A 20439-nucleotide genomic window follows, 5' to 3' on the forward strand; every position below is an offset into this window, starting at 1 on the left:
CCTGTGGCCCCACACTGTACTCCGTGCCCCCCTGTGGCCCCACACTGTACTAAGTGCCCCCCTGTGGCCCCACACTGTACTAAGTGCCCCCCTGTGGCCCCACACTGTACTCCGTGCCCCCCTGTGGCCCCACACTGTACTCCGTGCCCCCCTGTGGCCCCACACTGTACTCCCCGCCCCTCCCTGTGGCCCCACACTGTACTCCGTGCCCCCCTGTGGCCCCACACTGTACTCCGTGCCCCCCTGTGGCCCCACACTGTACTCCCCGCCCCTCCCTGTACTCCGTGCCGCCCTGTGGCCCCACACTGTACTCCGTGCCCCCCTGTGGCCCCACACTGTACTCCCCGCCCCCCTGTGGCCCCACACTGTACTCCGTGCCCCCCTGTGGCCCCACACTGTACTCCGTGCCCCCCTGTGGCCCCACACTGTACTCCCCGCCCCTCCCTGTGGCCCCACACTGTACTCCGTGCCCCCCTGTGGCCCCACACTGTACTCCCCGCCCCCCTGTGGCCCCACACTGTACTACGTGCCCCCCTGTGGCCCCACACTGTACTACGTGCCCCCCTGTGGCCCCACACTGTACTACGTGCCCCCCTGTGGCCCCACACTGTACTCCGTGCCCTCAAAGTGGCTTCAAATCGCTTGGAAAAGCACAAGCATTCTGCAAGCTAAAAACGCTTGTGTTTTGCTGGAAAACGCATGCAAATTCTGCATGCTTTTTACCTGAGGCAGGGAGTTGCGTAAATGCTGCGGACGATTCCGCAGCATTTCTGCAAAGTGTGCACATGGCCTTATGGTGTTGCTTTATCCTCAGAGTTGCAGACGGCACAGCGCCCTCCTGTGGATTGCAGCTGTCCATGGCTACTGGTCGCCTGGAGTGCAACGCTATGAAAGTCACGGCCTTATTTTTTAGTCTCCGCAACTTGTATCTGCTGCCGCTAGGTGTCGCTGTGGCATGAGACCACAGAGGAAGCTGTGCTTTAGAGCCGGAGTCTATGGTTGTTATGTTGTACACGCCGTCCTTCTCTATGGTAGCTGTATGTATCCGCATGAGACGTCGCTGCCCGGTGCATCTCCGTGAAACGCTGGCGGTCTGTCCTCCGGGTGCCGTAGCTGTTACACCTGCCCAGAGCCCTCATTCCGCTGAGTACGCTTATACCGCGCGGGGCACCCGTATCTGAGGTCCGGTCATGGCCTCTGGACGTTATGGAGCCCCCGATGCGCAGGCACCGAGGTCACTAGATGCTTTCCGCCAGTGCCATGAAAATGACAAGCACTGGGCGGCCCGCAGGGAGTTCCTGGCCCGTCACATCCATCTGTACCCGGGCCGCAAGACCGACCAGCTGATCGCCCTGTCAGTGGTGTGGAGCAACATCGTCTTCATAGGGAACCGGTGAGTGCAGCCCTGTGCCCGCCAGAGGTAACAACAGACACTGGTGTGTACAGGTGCAAACTGAGAGCAGCCATCTCTATACATAACAAATAAAGCAGGCTCTGTAGAGCTATAGTATGGGAACATGAAATGTATGAACTGCTCTAGATAACAAGAGAAAATGGAGTGTTGAGGTGGCAGTGTGCCCAGCATCCCAGGTATGGAGGTGGCAGTGTGCCCAGCGTCCCCGGTATGGAGGTGCTGTGCCGGATGTCCAGAGTATGGAGATGGCGGTGTGCTCAGTACGAAGGTGCTCTGCCCAGTGCCCCAGTATGTAGGTGCTGTGCCGGATGTCCACAGTATGGGGGTGGCGGTGTCCTTAGTATTGAGGTGTTGTGCCCAATGTCCCCAATATGGAGGTGGTGCTGTGCCCAGCATGAAGGTGCTGTGCCCGTGTCCCCTGTTGCAGAAGTGGCAGGTTCCGTGGTATGAAGGTGTTGTTCCCTGTGCCCCAGTATGAAGGTGTTGTGTACAATGTCCCCAATATGGAGGTGTGCGCAGTATGGAGGTGTTGTGTCTGTGTCCCCTGTATGGAGATGGTGGTGTGTCTGTGTCCCCCTGTATGGAGATGGTGGTGTGTCTGTGTCCCCCTGTATGGAGATGGTGGTGTGCCTGTGTCCCCCTGTATGGAGATGGTGGTGTGCCTGTGTCCCCCTGTATGGAGATGGTGGTGTGCCTGTGTCCCCCTGTATGGAGATGGTGGTGTGCCTGTGTCCCCCTGTATGGAGATGGTGGTGTGCCTGTGTCCCCCTGTATGGAGATGGTGGTGTGCCTGTGTCCCCCTGTATGGAGATGGTGGTGCGCCTGTGTCCCCCTGTATGGAGATGGTGGTGCGCCTGTGTCCCCCTGTATGGAGATGGTGGTGCGCCTGTGTCCCCCTGTATGGAGATGGTGGTGCGCCTGTGTCCCCCTGTATGGAGATGGTGGTGCGCCTGTGTCCCCCTGTATGGAGATGGTGGTGCGCCTGTGTCCCCCTGTATGGAGATGGTGGTGCGCCTGTGTCCCCCTGTATGGAGATGGTGGTGCGCCTGTGTCCCCCTGTATGGAGATGGTGGTGCGCCTGTGTCCCCCTGTATGGAGATGGTGGTGCGCCTGTGTCCCCCTGTATGGAGATGGTGGTGCGCCTGTGTCCCCCTGTATGGAGATGGTGGTGCGCCTGTGTCCCCCTGTATGGAGATGGTGGTGCGCCTGTGTCCCCCTGTATGGAGATGGTGGTGCTGTGCCTGTGCCTCCCTGTATGGAGGTGCTGTGCCTCCCTGTATGGAGGTGCTGTGTCCCCCTGTATGGAGGTGCTGTGTCCCCCTGTATGGAGATGGTGCTGTGCCTGTGTCCCCCTGTATGGAGATGGTGCTGTGCCTGTGTCCCCCTGTATGGAGATGGTGCTGTGCCGGTGTACCCTGTATGGAGGTGCTGTGCCTGTGTGCCCTGTACGGAAATGGTGGTGTGCCGTGTATGGAGGTGCTGTGCCTGTGTGCCCTGTACGGAAATGGTGGTGTCCCCTGTATGGAGGTGCTGTGCCTGTGTCCCCTGTACGGAGACGGTGGTGTGCCCTGTATGGAGGTGTTGTGCCTGTGTCCCCTGTACGGAGACGGTGCTGTGCCTGTGTGCCCTGTATGGAGGTGCTGTGCCTGTGTGCCCTGTATGGAAATGGTGGTGTCCCCTGTATGGAGGTGCTGTGCCTGTGTCCCCTGTATGGAGATGGTGGTGTGCCCGGTATGGAGATGTTGGTGTGCCCGGTATGGAGGTGCAGTGCCTGTGTCTCCTGTATGGAGGTGTGTTATGAATGAGTCACCCGAGGAGGAAAAAACAAAAATACAAGCTAAGTCCAGAAAAGCGGAGAGGTTGGTAGCTAGCGGATTGCAGACCCCTGATCCTATTCACAACAACTAACAGTAGCCGTGGGGTGTTCCTACGGTGGTCCTAGACACCTCGTTCACAGCCGGAGAACTAAATAAACCTAAAGAAAGGGGAAATCTAAACTGCCCCAGAGCAGACCCCAAAGCAATAGACAGCCCCCAACATGTATTGACGGTGAAAACAGATGAAAACACAGACAGAAAGACAGGCTGAGCAAACGATGGGGCCCTCACTAACTAGATAGGACAGGAAAGAAAAGCAACTGTCAGCAATCACGCAAAAACCCTGCCGAAAATAATGTCCAACACGTCTGATAGAAAAGGCCCTGAAGTCACTAGACTTCAAAAATCACTATATCAGCACTCAGGTATATTCTGAAAACAGAGCAAAGAGATCAACTGATCAGAGACAAAAATGGAGTTCAGCCAGTCCCAACCAGGGCTGGCTGAACACAAACACTAAGTAAACCAGACAAAATCTCATGGAACAATAGCAGAGCAAAAACTTAGCTTTAGTAGACAGGACTAAACTGGAGGCCAGAGCTCAGAGCAGAGAGGATCACCAGCAACCCAGCAAGGCGTCGGCGGCCTTATATCCACTCAGAGATTCCGGATGTCCAATCACACTCCACCTGTTCAGATGACAGGTTTTTCCCATCCAAATCAATTTCACTACCTCCTTTCACCAGCAGAGGGAGTTCATCGGACATCAAAGGTGAAGGAGAAAATGAGCTCATAATAGTACCTCCCCCTTGAGGAAGGGTCACCGAAACCTCATCCACGCCACCAGGGTGATCAGGATGGGCCCGATGAAAAGCACGAACCAATCTTTCGGCATGAATATCGGATGCAGAGACCCAAGAATTATCCTCCTGGCCATAACCCTTCCACTTAACCAAATACTGGAGTCTCCATCTAGCCAGACGAGAATCCAGTATCTTCTCAACCTCATATTCCACATTACCTTCAACCAATACAGGGTCAGGAGGTGCCACCACAGGAACTACTGGCTCAACAAACCTCTTTAACAGAGACTTATGAAACACGTTATGGATCTTGAATGTAACAGGAAGAGCCAATCGAAAAGAGACCGGATTAAGAATCTCCAAAATCTTGTAAGGTCCACTAAATCTAGGTTTAAACTTTGGAGAAGCAACTTCATAGAGATATTCTTTGATGACAACCAAACCATATCACCCACCTTAAACCGGGGACCAATGGTCTTATGCCGGTTGGAAAACCGCTTGGCCTTTTCCTGGGAGAGAGACAACTTATCCACCACTTGGTCCCAGATCTGGTGCATTCTCTCCACCACAGTGTCAACACCTGGGCAGGCAGAAGACTCCACCTGCCCTGAAGAGAATCGAGGGTGAAACCCAAAGTTACAAAAAAAAGGTGACATCAAAGTGGCAGAACTAGCTCTGTTATTTAAAGCAAATTCGGCCAAGGGCAAAAATGAAACCCAATCATCCTGATCAGCAGAAATAAAACATCTCAAATAAGACTCCAAAGTCTGGTTTGTTTTCTCCGTCTGCCCATTGGTCTGAGGGTGAAATGCAGAGAAGGACAACTGAATTCCCAGCTTGGAACAAAATGTCCTCCAAAATCTAGAAACAAACTGAACTCCTCTGTCAGACACAATGTTCTCAGGAATCCCATGCAAGCGAACCACCTGTTGCAAATACAAGGGCACCAACTCTGAGGAAGATGGCAACTTAGGGAGTGGTACAAGATGGACCATCTTAGAGAATCTATCACAAATCACCCAAACAACAGTCATTCTCTGAGAGACAGGCATATCAGAAATAAAATCCATTGAAATATGGGTCCATGGCCTCCTGGGCACTGGCAAAGGCATCAACAACCCACTAGAGCGAGAACAAGGTTTAGACCGGGAGCAAGTCCCACAGGACTGCACAAAATTCCTGACATCACGAGACAAGGCGGGCCACCAAAAAACCGACTCACCAACTCTCTAGTACCAAAAATACCTGGATGACCAGCCAATGCGGAGCAATGAACTTCAGACATTACTCTCTTCCTCCGCTGGTCAGGAACATACAATTTTCCAATGGGATAGCGCTCAGGTTTGTCCTCCTGAAACTCTTCCAGAGCACGTCTCAAATCGGGCGAGATGGCAGAAAGAACTACCCCCTCACCTAAGATGGTAGGCTTGGTCACAATAGGAGAATCAGCAAAGAAACTCCAAGAGAGGGCGTCTGCCTTGACATTCTTAGTGCCCGGAAGAAAAGAGACCACAAAATCAAAACGTGTGAAAAACAAGGCCCACCTAGCCTGTCTAGGATTCAAGCGTTTGGCCGACTCAAGGTAAATCAAATTCTTGTGGTCAGTAAGGACCACGAATTGATGTTTAGCTCCCTCCAACCAATGTCTCCACTCCTCAAATGCCCATTTCATGGCTAACAGTTCCCGATTCCCCACATCATAGTTGCGTTCAGATGGGGAGAACTTTCGGGAAAAGAAAGCACAGGGATTCATTTTAGATGTTACCGGATCTTTTTGGGACAAAACAGCTCCTGCACCAATCTCAGAAGCGTCCACCTCTACCTGAAACGGGAGTGAGACATCAGGTTGCCGCAAAACCGGTGCAGAAGTGAACCTCCGCTTCAGCTCCTGAAAGGAAGAAACAGCCTCTGGAGACCAATTCAGCACATCAGCACCCTTCTTAGTCAAATCAGTCAATGGTTTGGCAATACCAGAAAAATTAGCTATAAATTTACGATAAAAATTAGCAAAACCCAAAAACTTCTGGAGGGCCTTCAAAGAAGTGGGCTGAACCCAATCATAAATGGCCTGTACCTTGGCTGGGTCCATTTCGATAGTTGACGGAGACATAATAAATCCCAAAAATGAAATCCTCTGTACACCAAAAAGGCACTTCGATCCCTTAACATACAGGGAATTCTCCCTCAAAATCTGGAACACAGTCCGAACATGTTCCACATCAGAGTCCCAATCCCTGGAAAAGATCAAAATATCATCCAGATAGATGATCAAAAATGTATCCACAAAGTCCCGGAAAATATCATTCATGAAGCACTGGAAGACAGAAGGGGCATTAGTGAGCCCAAAAGGCATCACCAGGTGCTCAAAATGTCCCTCCGGAGTATTAAACGCCGTCTTCCATTCATCCCCATGCTTAATGCGAATAAGATTATACGCCCCCCTGAGGTCAAGCTTGGTAAACAAGCAAGCACCTTTAACTCTGGAGAATAGATCAGAAATCAGGGGTAACGGATACTGATATTTAACAGTAATTTTGTTGAGGGACCGATAGTCAATTCAAGGCCTTAATGAACCATTTTTCTTGGCAACGAAAAAAAACCCAGCACCCAAGGGTGAAGAGGATGGTCTAATATGACCCTTCTCCAACGACTCCTTAATATTAGATCGCATAGCCTCGTGCTCGGGTACAGATAAATTGAAAAGTCGACCCTTGGGAAATTTACACCCAGGGCTCAACTCAATTGCACAGTCATAACTCCTATGAGGAGGCAAAGACGCAGACTTATTCTCACTAAATACATCATAAAAATCAGCCAAATAGTCAGGAACATCATGCGACTGGGGAGAGGTGGAGAAAACAGGAGCATCACTAAGGGCACACCGACAACCCCAACTCACCACAGACACAGATTTCCAATCCAAAACTGGATTATGGATTTGCAACCAGGGAAATCCCAGAACGATGGTATCATGCAAATTATGCAACACCAAAAATCTGCAATTTTCTTGATTGTCTGGGGCAACCCGCATTACCACCTGGGTGCAAAACTGAGGTTTATTCTTCGCCAAAGGAGTAGCATCAATCCCCCTCAAAGGGATAGGCGTCCGCAGAGGTGTCATAGGAAACCCACAACGTTTAGCAAAATCCAAGTCCATCAGGTTCAGAGCCGCTCCCGAATCCACAAAAGCCTTAGCGGAAAATGTGGACAGGGAGCAGATCAGAGTAATTGCCAGAAGAAACTTAGGTTGAACACCACCTACAGCAAATGTGTGTGCAAAACGTTTCTCTCGTCTAGGGCAGACAGAAATCATATGAGAGGCATCTCCACAGAAAAAACACAGCTTATTACGCCTTCTGAACTCCTGACGTTGCGCCCTAGACAAAACTCTATCACATTGCATAGGTTCAGACATTTGTTCAACAGGTGGCAACATTTCTCGTGTACTTTTACGTTCACGTAAACGCCGATCAACCTGAATGGCTAATGACATAGAATCTTTTACGGTTTCTGACAAACCCTTCCGAAAGAGAGCTGCCAAGGCACCATCATTCCAAGTAGTAAGGACCGCCCACTTTCGGAATTTTTGACAGTATAACTCTGCAGAATTCTGACCCTGGCTCAATGCCAACAGGGCTTTCTCAGCTTGATCAATAGCATTAGGTTCATCATACAACAACCCCAAGGCTTGAAAAAATGCGTCCACATTAGTTAGAATAGGATCATCAGGTATCAAAGAAAACGCCCAATCCTGGGGATCGCCGCGCAGCAAAGAGATGACAATTTTAACCTGCTGCGCAGAGCTCCCCGATGAGTTGGGCTTCAAGGCAAGAAATAATTTACAATTATTCTTAAAATTCAAAAATTTAGACTGATCCCCAAAAAACACATCAGGAGTAGGAATCTTTGGTTCAGCAGCATGTGAATTAGCAAGATAGGCGGAAATTCCCCGCACTTCAGCAGCCAGCTGCTCCACACGATCAGACAATTGCTTAATCTCCTTTAAGAAAATTCCTCCTACGGCCCCAGAGAAAAAGAGGAAAAAATATACATAAAAGAAAAATTGTGACTTTTTTTTTTTTTTTTTTTTTTTATACAATTCTTTCCTGCTATTGAGTATCCTAGAATCTGCGGTATGGCTGGTGATTCTGTTATGAATGAGTCACCGGAGGAGGAAAAAACAAAAATACAAGCTAAGTCCAGAAAACCGGAGAGGTTGGTAGCTAGCGGATTGCAGACCCCTGATCCTATTCACAACAACTAACAGTAGCCGTGGGGTGTTCCTACGGTGGTCCTAGACCCCTCGTCACAGCCTGAGAACTAAATAAACCTAAAGAAAGAAAGGGAAAATCTAAACTGCCCCAGAACAGACCCCAAAGCAATAGACAGCCCCCAACATGTATTGACGGTGAAAACAGATGAAAACACAGACAGAAAGACAGGCTGAGCAAACGATGGGGCCCTCACTATCTAGATAGGACAGGAAAGAAAAGCAACTGTCTGTAATCACGCAAAAACCCTGCCAAAAATAATGTCCAACACGTCTGATAGAAAAGGCCCTGAAGTCACTAGACTTCAAAATCACTATATCAGCACTCAGGTATATTCTGAAAACAGAGCAAAGAGATCAACTGATCAGAGACAAAAATGGAGTTCAGCCAGTCCCAACCAGGGCTGGCTGAACACAAACACTAAGTAAACCAGACAAATTCTCATGGAACAATAGCAGAGCAAAACTTAGCTTTAGTAGACAGGACTAAACTGGAGGCCAGAGCGCAGAGCAGAGACTATCACCAGCAACCCAGCAGGGCGTTGGTGGCCTTATATCCACTCAGAGATTCCGGATGTCCAATCACACTCCACCTGTTCAGATGACAGGTTTTTCCCATCCAAATCAATTTCACTACCTCCTTTCACCAGCAGAGGGAGTTCATCGGACATCAAAGGTGAAGGAGAAAATGAGCTCATAACAGAGGTGCTGTGCCTGTGTCCCCTGTATGGAGATGGTGGTGTCCCCTGTATGGAGGTGCTGTGCCTGTGTCCCCTGTATGGAGGTGGCAGTGTGCGCAGTATGGAGGTGCTGTGCCTGTGTCCCCTGGTGCAGAAGTGGCAGTGTGACCGGTATCACGTATGTTGCTGCAGTGTGCCAGATAATTCCTATACTCCTATACAGAGGTGGCAGTGTGCCCAGTGCCCTCGATATTGTGGGGGAGGTGGCAGTGTGCTCACTATCCCTGATGATGAGGTCCTCTGCCCTCAGGGTTATGTCTGGGTGGTTCCTGGATTGTGATGATTAGATCAGGTTAGAAGTGGTCGTCCATGAAATGACCATTTCTCATTGAGAGATTAGCAGTAATCACAATGATGGAAATCTTTTCATTATTCTTATCTCACCCAGTATTGGCTCCTTCATGCGTCCTTCACATGGGGCAAATATCTAGACTTTAGTGTTTTACTTATGCTGCAATAATTGAAACATCATTGCATGAGCGTCCATTAAGATTGGTCATGAATGGTGAGAACTGCTTACAATGTGAGACAGAGAGATGAGCTGAAGGAATAATTGTAAGCTAAACCAGTGTCTGACAGATCTCTTATACACACAGCTGACCTGGAATGAGAATTGTTACATATAATAGCCGTTTTATATATATATATATATATATATATATATATATATATATATATATATATATATATATACACACACACACACACTTTTACAGTTGATTTCAGTCTGCAATATTCATTCAGTTTAAGAACCCCTGATCTGCCACCTCATCCAAGTTTCACATTTTTCTCTTGTGGGAGTGTCCCTACTGGTAGTACAGGCTGGATGTGAGGCCTGTGTCTATCCAGGGTGCTGCTATCTTCATTTTTATGTATCTGCAAAGCTCCAGAGCTAATAACCAAATTAGTGCTCCCAAGCAATAAGATGCAAAAAGATCATCATATGTTATATATCAAGAAATTATAGCATCCAAGTAGGACCAATGTAAGACAATGTTCCACGCTAAAACAGTAAGAACATATAAGCAAAAGCGTATTATGAACAATAAAATCATAAACTTGGTCCTCTCCACTCTGTACCAGTCTGTCATTGTAAATTTGTTGTGGAAACTTGTTTACTGTTAACGATATCTATAACTTTGTATGTAACCCCAAAATATAATAAATAATCAGAGGCATAAATAGGCCAGCATTCTAATAATAACAAATATGAACCTAGCACTCAACTTAAAGGTATTTGTAAGGCGGTTTATTGTAGTACACGAAAAAAGACGTTTCGGTCAATGTGACCTTCAGTTACGTGTGGTATATAGATTGTGTAGAGCTTATAGGCATCTATCAGAAAGGACGATGGTGCTTTAGGCATTGAGGAGAATGATCTCTCTAAGGTAATGAGCTTGTCAGTATATAGGAGAGGGGCAAACGTGCCTCCAGATGCGGTGTCCACACGTAATTGAAGAAGGTGACATTGACAGAAACGTCTTTATTCGTGTACTACAATAAATCACCTTACAAATACCTTTAGGTTGAGTGCTAGGTTCATATTTGTTGCTTTAACGGTTTGGGAACATAACCTTAGCACCATCTTGAGTTGTGCTCACGGTGTTCTTTCTATAAGCATTCTAATAATAACTGAGCATCAAACTTCAATTCACAGACACTAGTATAGAATCATATCAAGATAATTAGAAAGCAACCACAGTGCCTACAACCATGAAGAACACACTAAACATAAGAACTAACGTATGATGCTCCATAACCACAGAGTCCCAAAATCCGCAAATCTTACCAGTTGCCAGGTGATGGTGCCACTGCCTCTATGCGCGTTTCGACAGCGTGCCTTCGTTCCGCCCTTCTGTGGGCATTGGCGTCACTTTCCTACCGCGCCGGTGACTGCGAGTTACTGGTACTTCTGCTCCCAGTGTTTTTGCGCGCTGGAGAATGCCGGGAGCAGAATGGTCAGATTTTGGCAAGACAAAAGTTTTGTCGCCCATAGAAAGTAATGTGATATTCAAACAACTTAAAATACAAATATATGTTGCATAACATTGGTGAATGAAGTTGTGGTGCTATTAGAGTCATATTTACAGTCATATGTTAAAGTTTGGGCACCCCTATTAATGTTAACCTTTTTTCTTTATAACAATTTTGGTTTTTGCAACAGCTATTTCAGTTTCATATATCTAATAACTGATGGACTCAGTTATATTTCTGGATTCAAATGAGGTTTATTGTACTAACAAAAAATGTGCAATCTGCATTTTAACAAAATTTGACCGGTGCAAAAGTACGGGCACCTCAACATAAAAATGACATTAATATTTCGGAGATCCTCCTTTTGCAAAAATAATAGCCTCTAGTCGCTTCCTGTAGCTATTAATGAGTTCCTGGGTCCTGGATGAAGGTATTTGTGACCATTCCTGTTTACAAAACAATTCCAGTTCAGTTAAGTTTGATGGTTGCCGAGCATGGACAGCCCGCTTCAAATCATCCCACAGATGTTCAATGATATTCAGGTCTGGGGACTGGGATGGCCATTCCAGAACATTGTAATTGTTCCTCTGCATGAATGTCTGAGTAGATTTGGAGCGGTGTTTTGGATCATTGTCTTGCTGAAATATCCATCCCCTGCATAACTTCAACTTTGTCACTGATTCTTGCACATTATTGTCAAGAATAGAGAACCCATCTCTTCAACCTATCACTAACAACTGGTGTTTTCCCCTCAAACTTTAAACATGCCTCCATCACACCTATCCTCAAAAAGCCCTCTCTTGACCCATCCTCTATATCTAGCTATCGCCCTATATCACTTCTCCCCTATGCCTCCAAGCTACTGGAACAACACGTCTACCTTGAACTGTTCTCCTACCTCTCTTCTTGCTCCCTCTTCGACCACTTACAATCTGGCTTCCGGTCACACCACTCCACTGAAACTGCCCTTACTAAGGTCACCAATAACCTCTTAACCGCCAAGAGCAAGCGACACTACTCTGTCCTCCTCCTCCTGGTCCTGTCGGCTGCCTTTGACACAGTGGACCATTCCCAATTATTACAGACCCTCTCATCCCTTGGCATCACAGACTTGGCCCTATCCTGGATCTCATCATACCTAACAGACCGGACATTCAGCGTCTCCCACTCACACACCACCTCCTCACCTCACCCCCTATCTGTCGGAGTCCCACAAGGTTCAGTCCTAGGGACCCCTGCTCTTCTCCATTTACACCTTTGGCCTGGGACAGCTCATAGAATCTCATGGATTTCAGTATCATCTCTATGCTGATGACACACAGATCTACATCTCTGGACCAGATATCACCTCCCTACTAACCTCCCTACTAACCAGAATGTCTGTCCACTATTTCATCCTTCTTCTCTGCTAGATTTCTGAAACTTAACATGGACAAAACAGAATTCATCATCTTTCCCCCATCTCACGTGACCCCCCCCAACAAACCTATCCATTACAGTAAAAAAAAATATTTCACTAATCCGTTCATTCCTCAACCAAAAATCTGCAAAAACCCTAGTCCATGCCCTCATAATCTCTCGCCTTGACTACTGCAACCTCCTGCTCTGTGGCCTCCCCTCGAACACTCTCGCATCCCTCCAATCTATTCTAAACTCTGCTGCCCGACTAATCCACCTGTCCCCCCCGCTATTCCCCAGCTTCTCCCCTCTGTCAATCCCTTCACTGGCTCCCCATTGCCCAGAGACTCCAGTACAAAACCCTAACCATGACATACAAAGCCATCCACAACCTGTCTCCTCCATACATCTGTGACCTCGTCTCCCGGTACTTTCCTGCACGCAACCTCCGATCCTCACAAGATCTCCTTCTCTACTCCCCTCTTATCTCCTCTTCCCACAATCGCATACAAGATTTCTCTCGCGCATCACCCCTACTCTGGAACTCTCTACCACAACATATCAGACTCTCACCTACCATCGAAACCTTCAAAAAGAGCCTGAAGACCCACCTCTTCCGACAAGCCTATAACTTGCAGTAACCACCGATCGACCAAACCGCTGCATGACCAGCTCTACCCTCACCTACTGTATTTTCACCCATCCCTTGTAGATTGTGAGCCTTCGCGGGCAGGGTCCTCTCTCCTCCTGTACCAGTTATGACTTGTATTGTTTAACATTATTGTACTTGTTTTTATGTATACCCCTCCTTACATGTAAAGCGCCATGGAATAAATGGCGCTATAACAATAAATAATAATAATAAAGAATCTGCTGATACTGAGTTGAATCCATGAGACCCTCAACTTTAACAAGATTCCCGGTGCCGGCATTGGCCACACAGCCCCAAAGCATGATGGAACCTCCACCAAATTTTACTGTGGGTAGCAAGTGTTTTTCTTGGAATGCTGTGTTTTTTAGCCTCCATGCATAACGCCTTTTTGTATTAACAAACAACTCAATCTTTGTTTCATCAGTCCACAGGACCTTCTTCCAAAATGTAACTGGCTTGTCCAAATGTGCTTTTGCATACCTCAGGCGACTCTGTTTGTGGCGTGCTTGCAGAAACGGCTTCTTTCACATCACTCTCCCATACAGCTTCTTCTTGTGCAAAGTGCGCTGTATTGTTGACCGATGCACAGTGACACCATCTGCAGCAAGATGATGCTGCAGGTCTTTGGAGGTGGTCTGTGGATTGTCCTTGACTGTTCTCACCATTCTTCTTCTCTGCCTTTCTGATATTTTTCTTGGCCTGCCACTTCTGGGCTTAACAAGAACTGTACCTGTGTTCTTCCATTTCCTTACTATGTTCCTCACAGTGGAAACTGACAGGTTAAATCTCTGAGACAACTTTTTGCATCCTTCCCCTGAAAAGCTATGTTGAATAATCTTTGTTTTCAGATCATTTGAGAGTTGTTTTGAGGAGCCCATGATGCCACTCTTCATAGGAGAATCAAATAGGAGAACTACTTGCAAGTGGCCACCTTAAATACCTTTTCTCATGATTTGATACACCTGGCTATGACGTTCAAAGCTCAATGAGGTTACAAAACCAATTTAGTGCTTCAGGAAGTCAGTAAAAAGTAGTTCCGAGTGTTCAAATCAAGAAAATGATAAGGGTGCCCATACTTTTGCACCGGTCAAATTTTGTTAAAATGCAGATTGCACATTTTTTGTTAGTACAATAAACCTCATTTGAATCCAGAAATATAACTGAGTCCATCAGTTATTAGATATATGAAACTGAAATAGCTGTTGCAAAAACCAAAATTGTTATAAAGAAAAAAGGTTAACATTAATAGGGGTGCCCAAACTTTAACATATGACTGTAATATTTTGTGTGACTTCCATAAGCTTGAAGGACTGCATCCATGGGGTTCAACAATGATTCATACAATTTAATAATGAAGTCATCAGGAATAGCAAAGAATGCAGTCTTACATGCTTCCCAGAGTTCATCTAGATTCTTTGGTTTTGTCTTCCAAGCTTCCTCTTTCATCCTACCCCAAACCTGCTCAATGATGTTCCTGTCTGGTGACTGGGCTGGCCAGTCCTTGAGCACCTTGATCTTTTTTGCCTGGAGGAACTTTGTGGTAGAGATGGATATATGAGATGGAGCACCATCCTGCTGCAGAATTTGACCCCTTTTATGATTTGGAATATAAGAGGCAGCTAATACTTCTTGATATTTTAGGCTATTAATATTGCCTTCCACCTTGCATATGTTTCGCACACCCCCATACTGAATGTAATCCCAGACCATGATCTTTCCACCACCAAATGTAACTGTTTTCTGGGTGTATTTTGGATCCATACGAGCTCCAGTAGATCTCCTGCAGTATTGGCGTCTGTGGTGTAATTTTACTGAAGATTCATCAGAGAAAGCCACCTTCTGCCACTTTTCCTGCGTCCATCTGTTTAGCAGGCTGTGGGACTTTGCAAATGCTGCACAGTTTATTTGCCTTTTGTTTAGTGCTGGCTTCTGGGCACTGATTCGACCATGGAGGCCATTTCAAGACAGAATCCTACAAAGTGTTCTAGTTGACACAGGGACTTGAGGTGACCAGGCCTGTTGGAGCTCTGCTGCAGTGGAAGAGGGGCTTGCTTTGGATTTTCTAACCAACAAACGTTCCTCCTGAGCAGTTGTCTTGCGGGATCTGCCGGACCTGGGCTTGTCAAACACATCTCCAGTCTCTTCAAATCTTTTCTTTAAATTCTTTGTACTTCAAGCTGAGAGGTGCCAGCCACCTCTGCAGTGGATCTGGTCTTCAGCCTCTTGATAATCCAGGCTTTGGTCGCAGGGTGGATTTTTGGCATGTTGTCAGAGCTCAAGTTGCAGCTCAAGTGAAGATCTGGGGTGCTGGGCTTCTTTTTATACACACCCACTAATTAACCAATCATTTACTGAGCACAGGTGAGGATGTAAACTAGGATTGGGGGCATTATATGACCAGGCGACAAAACTTTTGTCTTGCCAAAATCTGACCATTCTGTGTCCATTAAATGATCAATATTTCTGCATTGATGCCAATTAATTTTCTTAACCTAAACCACATTTCAGAGGGTTTCAGCTTTCAAAAGAATAATGTATACAACTAATGGATGAATTTAACGTCAGGTTATAAGCTTTTATTTACATAACATGGATAAGCGACATAACTTCTGTCAGGGAGTGTATAACCTGTATGCCCATACTTTGTATGGTCTCTGTACTGTCTGTTACCAATGTGTGCAGCCCATAATCTGATGTCAGGTCGTAATGTTTGTGCTCTTAGGTATGGTGAGCAACTAACACAAAAAGTCCACCAGATGGCTGATGGAATCGACATCGGTGAGGTGCCATCTTATGAGCTGGTGCCAGGGGCAAAGGCAACAAAAAGACCAACCACTTCAGATGCCGGTAAGTCTTCAGTGATAAATATCGCTGATTTATCTCTGTTAATGGTATTTAAAAAGAAAACCCCCAAAAAATAAAATTAGGCAAATGAGTAGCAAAATTTCCTCCAATAACTGCAAAGAATGAATCCCAAAAGTCAATAACCAGTTTATTGTATTGGAGTTCATCAGCTTCCAGGCTTCCCTCTGGGGCTTCTATAAATAAAGTGCTGTCATATAAATGAATTATTAAAGCCTTTGGAGGAACTGTTTGCTGTAGCTATAAATGACAAGCTCTAATTAAAGAGAGCAAAAGGGAAGACACTGGAAAAAATTAATAAAATCTGCTGTCAGGACTCCTAGCCACTGTGCATGGAGAAAGCAATGAATGTGTTATTGATTGATCCAGTGTACTGTCAGTCACATCTCCTATAGCTCTCTCTCTGGATCACTGGAGATTAGTGAAAGGACTCGGATATAAGCGGATACAATAGTATATCATCTATACCTAGTACAACGTGAACACTAGCATCTCTGGAGTCATACGTCCTGAGCTAAACCTCTAGGCAAAATCAAAGGGGTTTTCAACTCCGTAAATGCTAGAATATGCCATCACTGGCTGATCATATTAATCACAAGAATAAACCGAGGCCTCTTCCACATTTTTTCTGCCTGGCACTTCTATGGAGAACTGTGAAGGGAATGTGCTGCGATATCAAACACGACACTTGTGTCCGATACCTTCCCATAGTGCAAGGCTGCCCCGACGTTCTCCACTCACCAGCACGTGATGGCACTGAGTAAGGAAAACCCTTTTCAGTGTACAAGAATAAGAATTGGATTGGTTATTTAAATCCCCTCTACCCCAGTATTCCTTGCTAGTAGCGTATAAACAGCTCAGTACACATGCAAGTCATTAGCACAGGCCTACTTGTCTCAGCATATAGTATAGGGATGTTATATGCATTATAAACCCCCCTCTCCCTATAGGCACACAGCATAATGTGTCCACTGCATAGCAGTCTATGGTATGGACTGATGGACATGAACTGTTCTGCACCCTTCGGTTGTTATAGACTTATTCTTACGGTTATGTCATATGATTGTATAATAAATTCAGGTTCCAACAAAGGGACCCACATCTATCTGGAGAGCTGGGCCCCTTCCAGTCAGTGGAGAGGTAGTCGGAATTCCCACACAGATTTATTAGCGCTTCAACCACCTCGTCACTGATAGCGGTGCATGTCCGGACCCTGTTCTCGGGATACATGTGGAATCCACACCTACTATACATTTGTGGTATATCCTATGTATAAGTGAACGAGATGGGAATACCACTTAAAAAACAGCCCTATTAAAGGGAATCTCATCACCAGGTTTTTGCTAGGAGAGCTCGCTACTGCAGTCTTACTTGATACTGGAGGTTTGTTTTTATAACTTTTACGAAAAGTGAAGAGAAAATTGAGAAGTGGTTGTCTCAGTAATGGACAATAGTGGACAATTTCCATTTATTTTTATGTTTAGATAACTCTTAGGGTTTGTGCAGACGATCAGGGATTAGCAGCACATGTTCGCTTTGTCCAAAGCGCTGCCATCTATTGAACGTAGGTGAATCTGGATTTGCCGCGTCCTATATGTTCTATTGGTGAAATTTCTATTGCGGAGACTAGCATCTCTGCAAGAGAAATTGACATGCTGCGGTCAGGAGAGACACGTTGCTTGTCAGTCTCCGCGGGTGATCCACAGGCGTCTGTGAACACATAATGGACATGGTATTTCTTGAAATCCTATCCACTATGCTGTAACATCTGGCTGATGCGGGTTGGATGCTGCACATGTACGCAGTGTCCAACCCGCACCGTTTCCGGATTGTCTGCACATACCCTTACAGAAAATATTTCTGTACAATCCATATTTACTTGTAGCTGTATACAGTGACTTAGTTACTTTTTACTTGTGAAGACATTTTTAATATTATAACATATATATCTTTTTCACGTGCAGCTGGACAACCTCAAAAAAAGTTCGGCCCACGGCCACGTTTCGAACCAGTCCATTTTGTGGTGAGCACAGTGGAGGATGATAAGCAGTTTCAAGTAACTGAAAAAGCAAATAACAATACGAGCAATAAGGAAAAAGCGAGCCCTCCTCATAAGACAAATGCTGTCCAGGACCATTTAGAAGCAGAGGAATTTTCAGAAATGGAGTTGAATCCCAGCCCTTATATATATGACCCCTACGTGATGGATGAGCCAAGTAAAAGTGACTGCAGTAACTTCATGACCAAAATGGAGCAGGATTACTCCGCGAAGTTTGAGTCTCATTATTCTAACATGTCCAAAGATTTCCGTTCCAATGTGCTAGATTCATGGAAGAGCGTAAACAGACAGGGGAGAAAGGGCATTGGTTTTGTAAAACCACCGAAGAAAGCTGGCAGGTTTGGAAAGGAAACTGCATCAAGTTCTGTGGGTTGTACAATGCAGACTTTGGATAAATCCAGTTTTTTCAACCAACTTTCTGCCTATGTGAAACAAAATATGCAAAATCCTCAGATGGCATCTGGTAGCTCGCAAATTAACTACACTTACATGTTAACCGTGTCTGTTCAGGCATGTAAAACAAATCCAGAATATATTTATGTTCCCATCAGAGAAATACCTCCGAGCAATGTCCCTCGACTCAGGAAAATCCCCTTAGATGGCTTTGCTTGTGAAGTCAGATGCCAAGATGTTTACTTGGCCACAGGGTATTCTTGGACCAAAATTGGGGCTCGGGACAAAGCCGCTGAGCTGGCCATACAGCTCTTAGTAAAGCCCATGTTGGAAGTAATATCTGTGAGGCGAAAGTTTGGTTATGGTTATCGAGAAGACCTGGTGGTATGTTCTAGTGATTCACCAAGGACTGAATACCCACCAGCTTTGAAACAAGATGGCGGGCATGAAGGTGCCCAGGCAGGTCAACAGAGCTCTGAGACTCTGAAAGGTGCATCAAGTAAACCATGGTCAGAATTTACTCTGACTGAAAACGCTTGTGACGCAATAGGCATTTTGAACAATTCTGCCACACTTAACAAAATGACAGTTGAATACAAGTATGACATGATGCCCAATAACATGTGGCGGTGCAGTGTATACGTGCAAGACCATTGTGTAGCAGAGGCATATGGAAATAAGAAGAACAGCAAACATGCTGCAGCCGAAAAGGCTGTCAAGGTCCTAAAGAGTTTGCAGACAAACAAGCCAAAATCAGACTTGGCTAGATCCACTGGTAATGGAGCAATAACCTCATTAAAAGACATTGTGATTTGTGAGAATGAAGAAAATGCCATCTGTGTTTTGAATGCCACCGCTCAGTTTAACAAAGTCTCTATAGAATATGTATTTGAGAGTATCTCAGAAGTAAATTGGAAGTGTAAAGTCTTCATTGCCCAAGAGTTTGTAGCAGAAGCCATTGGCATTAAGAAAACTGTGAAGCGCGAGGCTGCAGAGGCGGCTGTGATGGCTTTAAAGAAGACCCAACCCGTGATCATTAATAATCTGAAGAATGGCCCTGTAGAAGATGCCATTTCTCGAAATCAGATCCGAGGCTTGTCAAATCAAGAGGCCTACACGCAGCAAATCAAGGAGGATAATATCGGAAACCAGCTTCTAAGGAAGATGGGGTGGACTGGTGGGGGCTTGGGCAAGGGAGGGGAAGGCATTGCAGAGCCAATTTGTGTTAAGGAGAAGTTTAGTCGTGAAGGTCTTGGCCTAGCAACAACTACCCAAAACATCACAAAGGGAGATATTCATAAAATTATCAGGGACTACGCATCGTCTGGCAATCAGGAAGACCTCACATTCTCTAGTGAACTGAGCCACGAAGAACGGAAACAAATACACAAGACAGTCAGGAGATATGGACTTAAGAGCAAGTCATATGGGAAAGGCACGCAGAGGTTTTTGGTGGTATGTAGGAAAATGAAACAAATGGATCTTATACACCAGCTCCGACAAGAAGGCCAGGTTGGCCATTACGCTCTAGTTCTGCCTGATCAGTAACACAATGGCAGCTATTATTTATTATAGGATCCCTGTTTGTCAAACAACTAAATAAATGGTGTTTTTACCCTACTTTTTGGGAGCAGACCCAAGCAGATATATTTTTAAAGGAAAAAGGAAAGGTGAATGCCAGACATGGACACGTTTAAGGTATTTATGATTGAAACACCTTGTGTCTTTATGTTTAGTTATTTCTTTTCGATGCTGCATAGCTAATTTTTTTTTCTTTTTTTTATAAAGTGTAAGGCCTCTATGATGGTGGGGTAGTCTCCTCGATGTTTATTACAAATGTAAAATGGTAGTTTCACATCTCACGTTATGTCTCAGTAAACTTTTACTGTTATTTACTTGAGTCATTTTCTATACCTTCATATTACCAATTTTATGCTACAGCTTTTTTAAAAATCTGGACTTTGGAAAAAAAAAAGGGTTGATTTATCACTATCTTCTGAGACTAATAATTTATTTTTATGGTGATGTGATTGCTTCCCAATAAAAACTGAACTAAG

At 45.7% G+C, this 20439-nt stretch overlaps 1 protein-coding gene across 1 annotated transcript; it reads left to right on the forward strand.

Moving 5' to 3' along the window:
• The first annotated feature begins 989 nt into the window (after window positions 1-989).
• On the forward strand, window positions 990-20439 carry NKRF (NFKB repressing factor). Its single transcript, XM_073560959.1, has 3 exons — window positions 990-1393; window positions 15791-15915; window positions 17895-20439. Exons 1-3 carry the CDS (start codon window positions 1191-1193, stop codon window positions 19928-19930), a joined length of 2364 nt encoding a protein of 787 aa, XP_073417060.1. The 5' UTR covers window positions 990-1190; the 3' UTR covers window positions 19931-20439.

This window comes from Dendrobates tinctorius, unplaced genomic scaffold, assembly GCF_039654945.1.
Source record: "Dendrobates tinctorius isolate UK_male_01 unplaced genomic scaffold, ASM3965494v1 ptg000309l, whole genome shotgun sequence".
NCBI classification, from domain to species: Eukaryota; Metazoa; Chordata; class Amphibia; order Anura; family Dendrobatidae; genus Dendrobates; species Dendrobates tinctorius.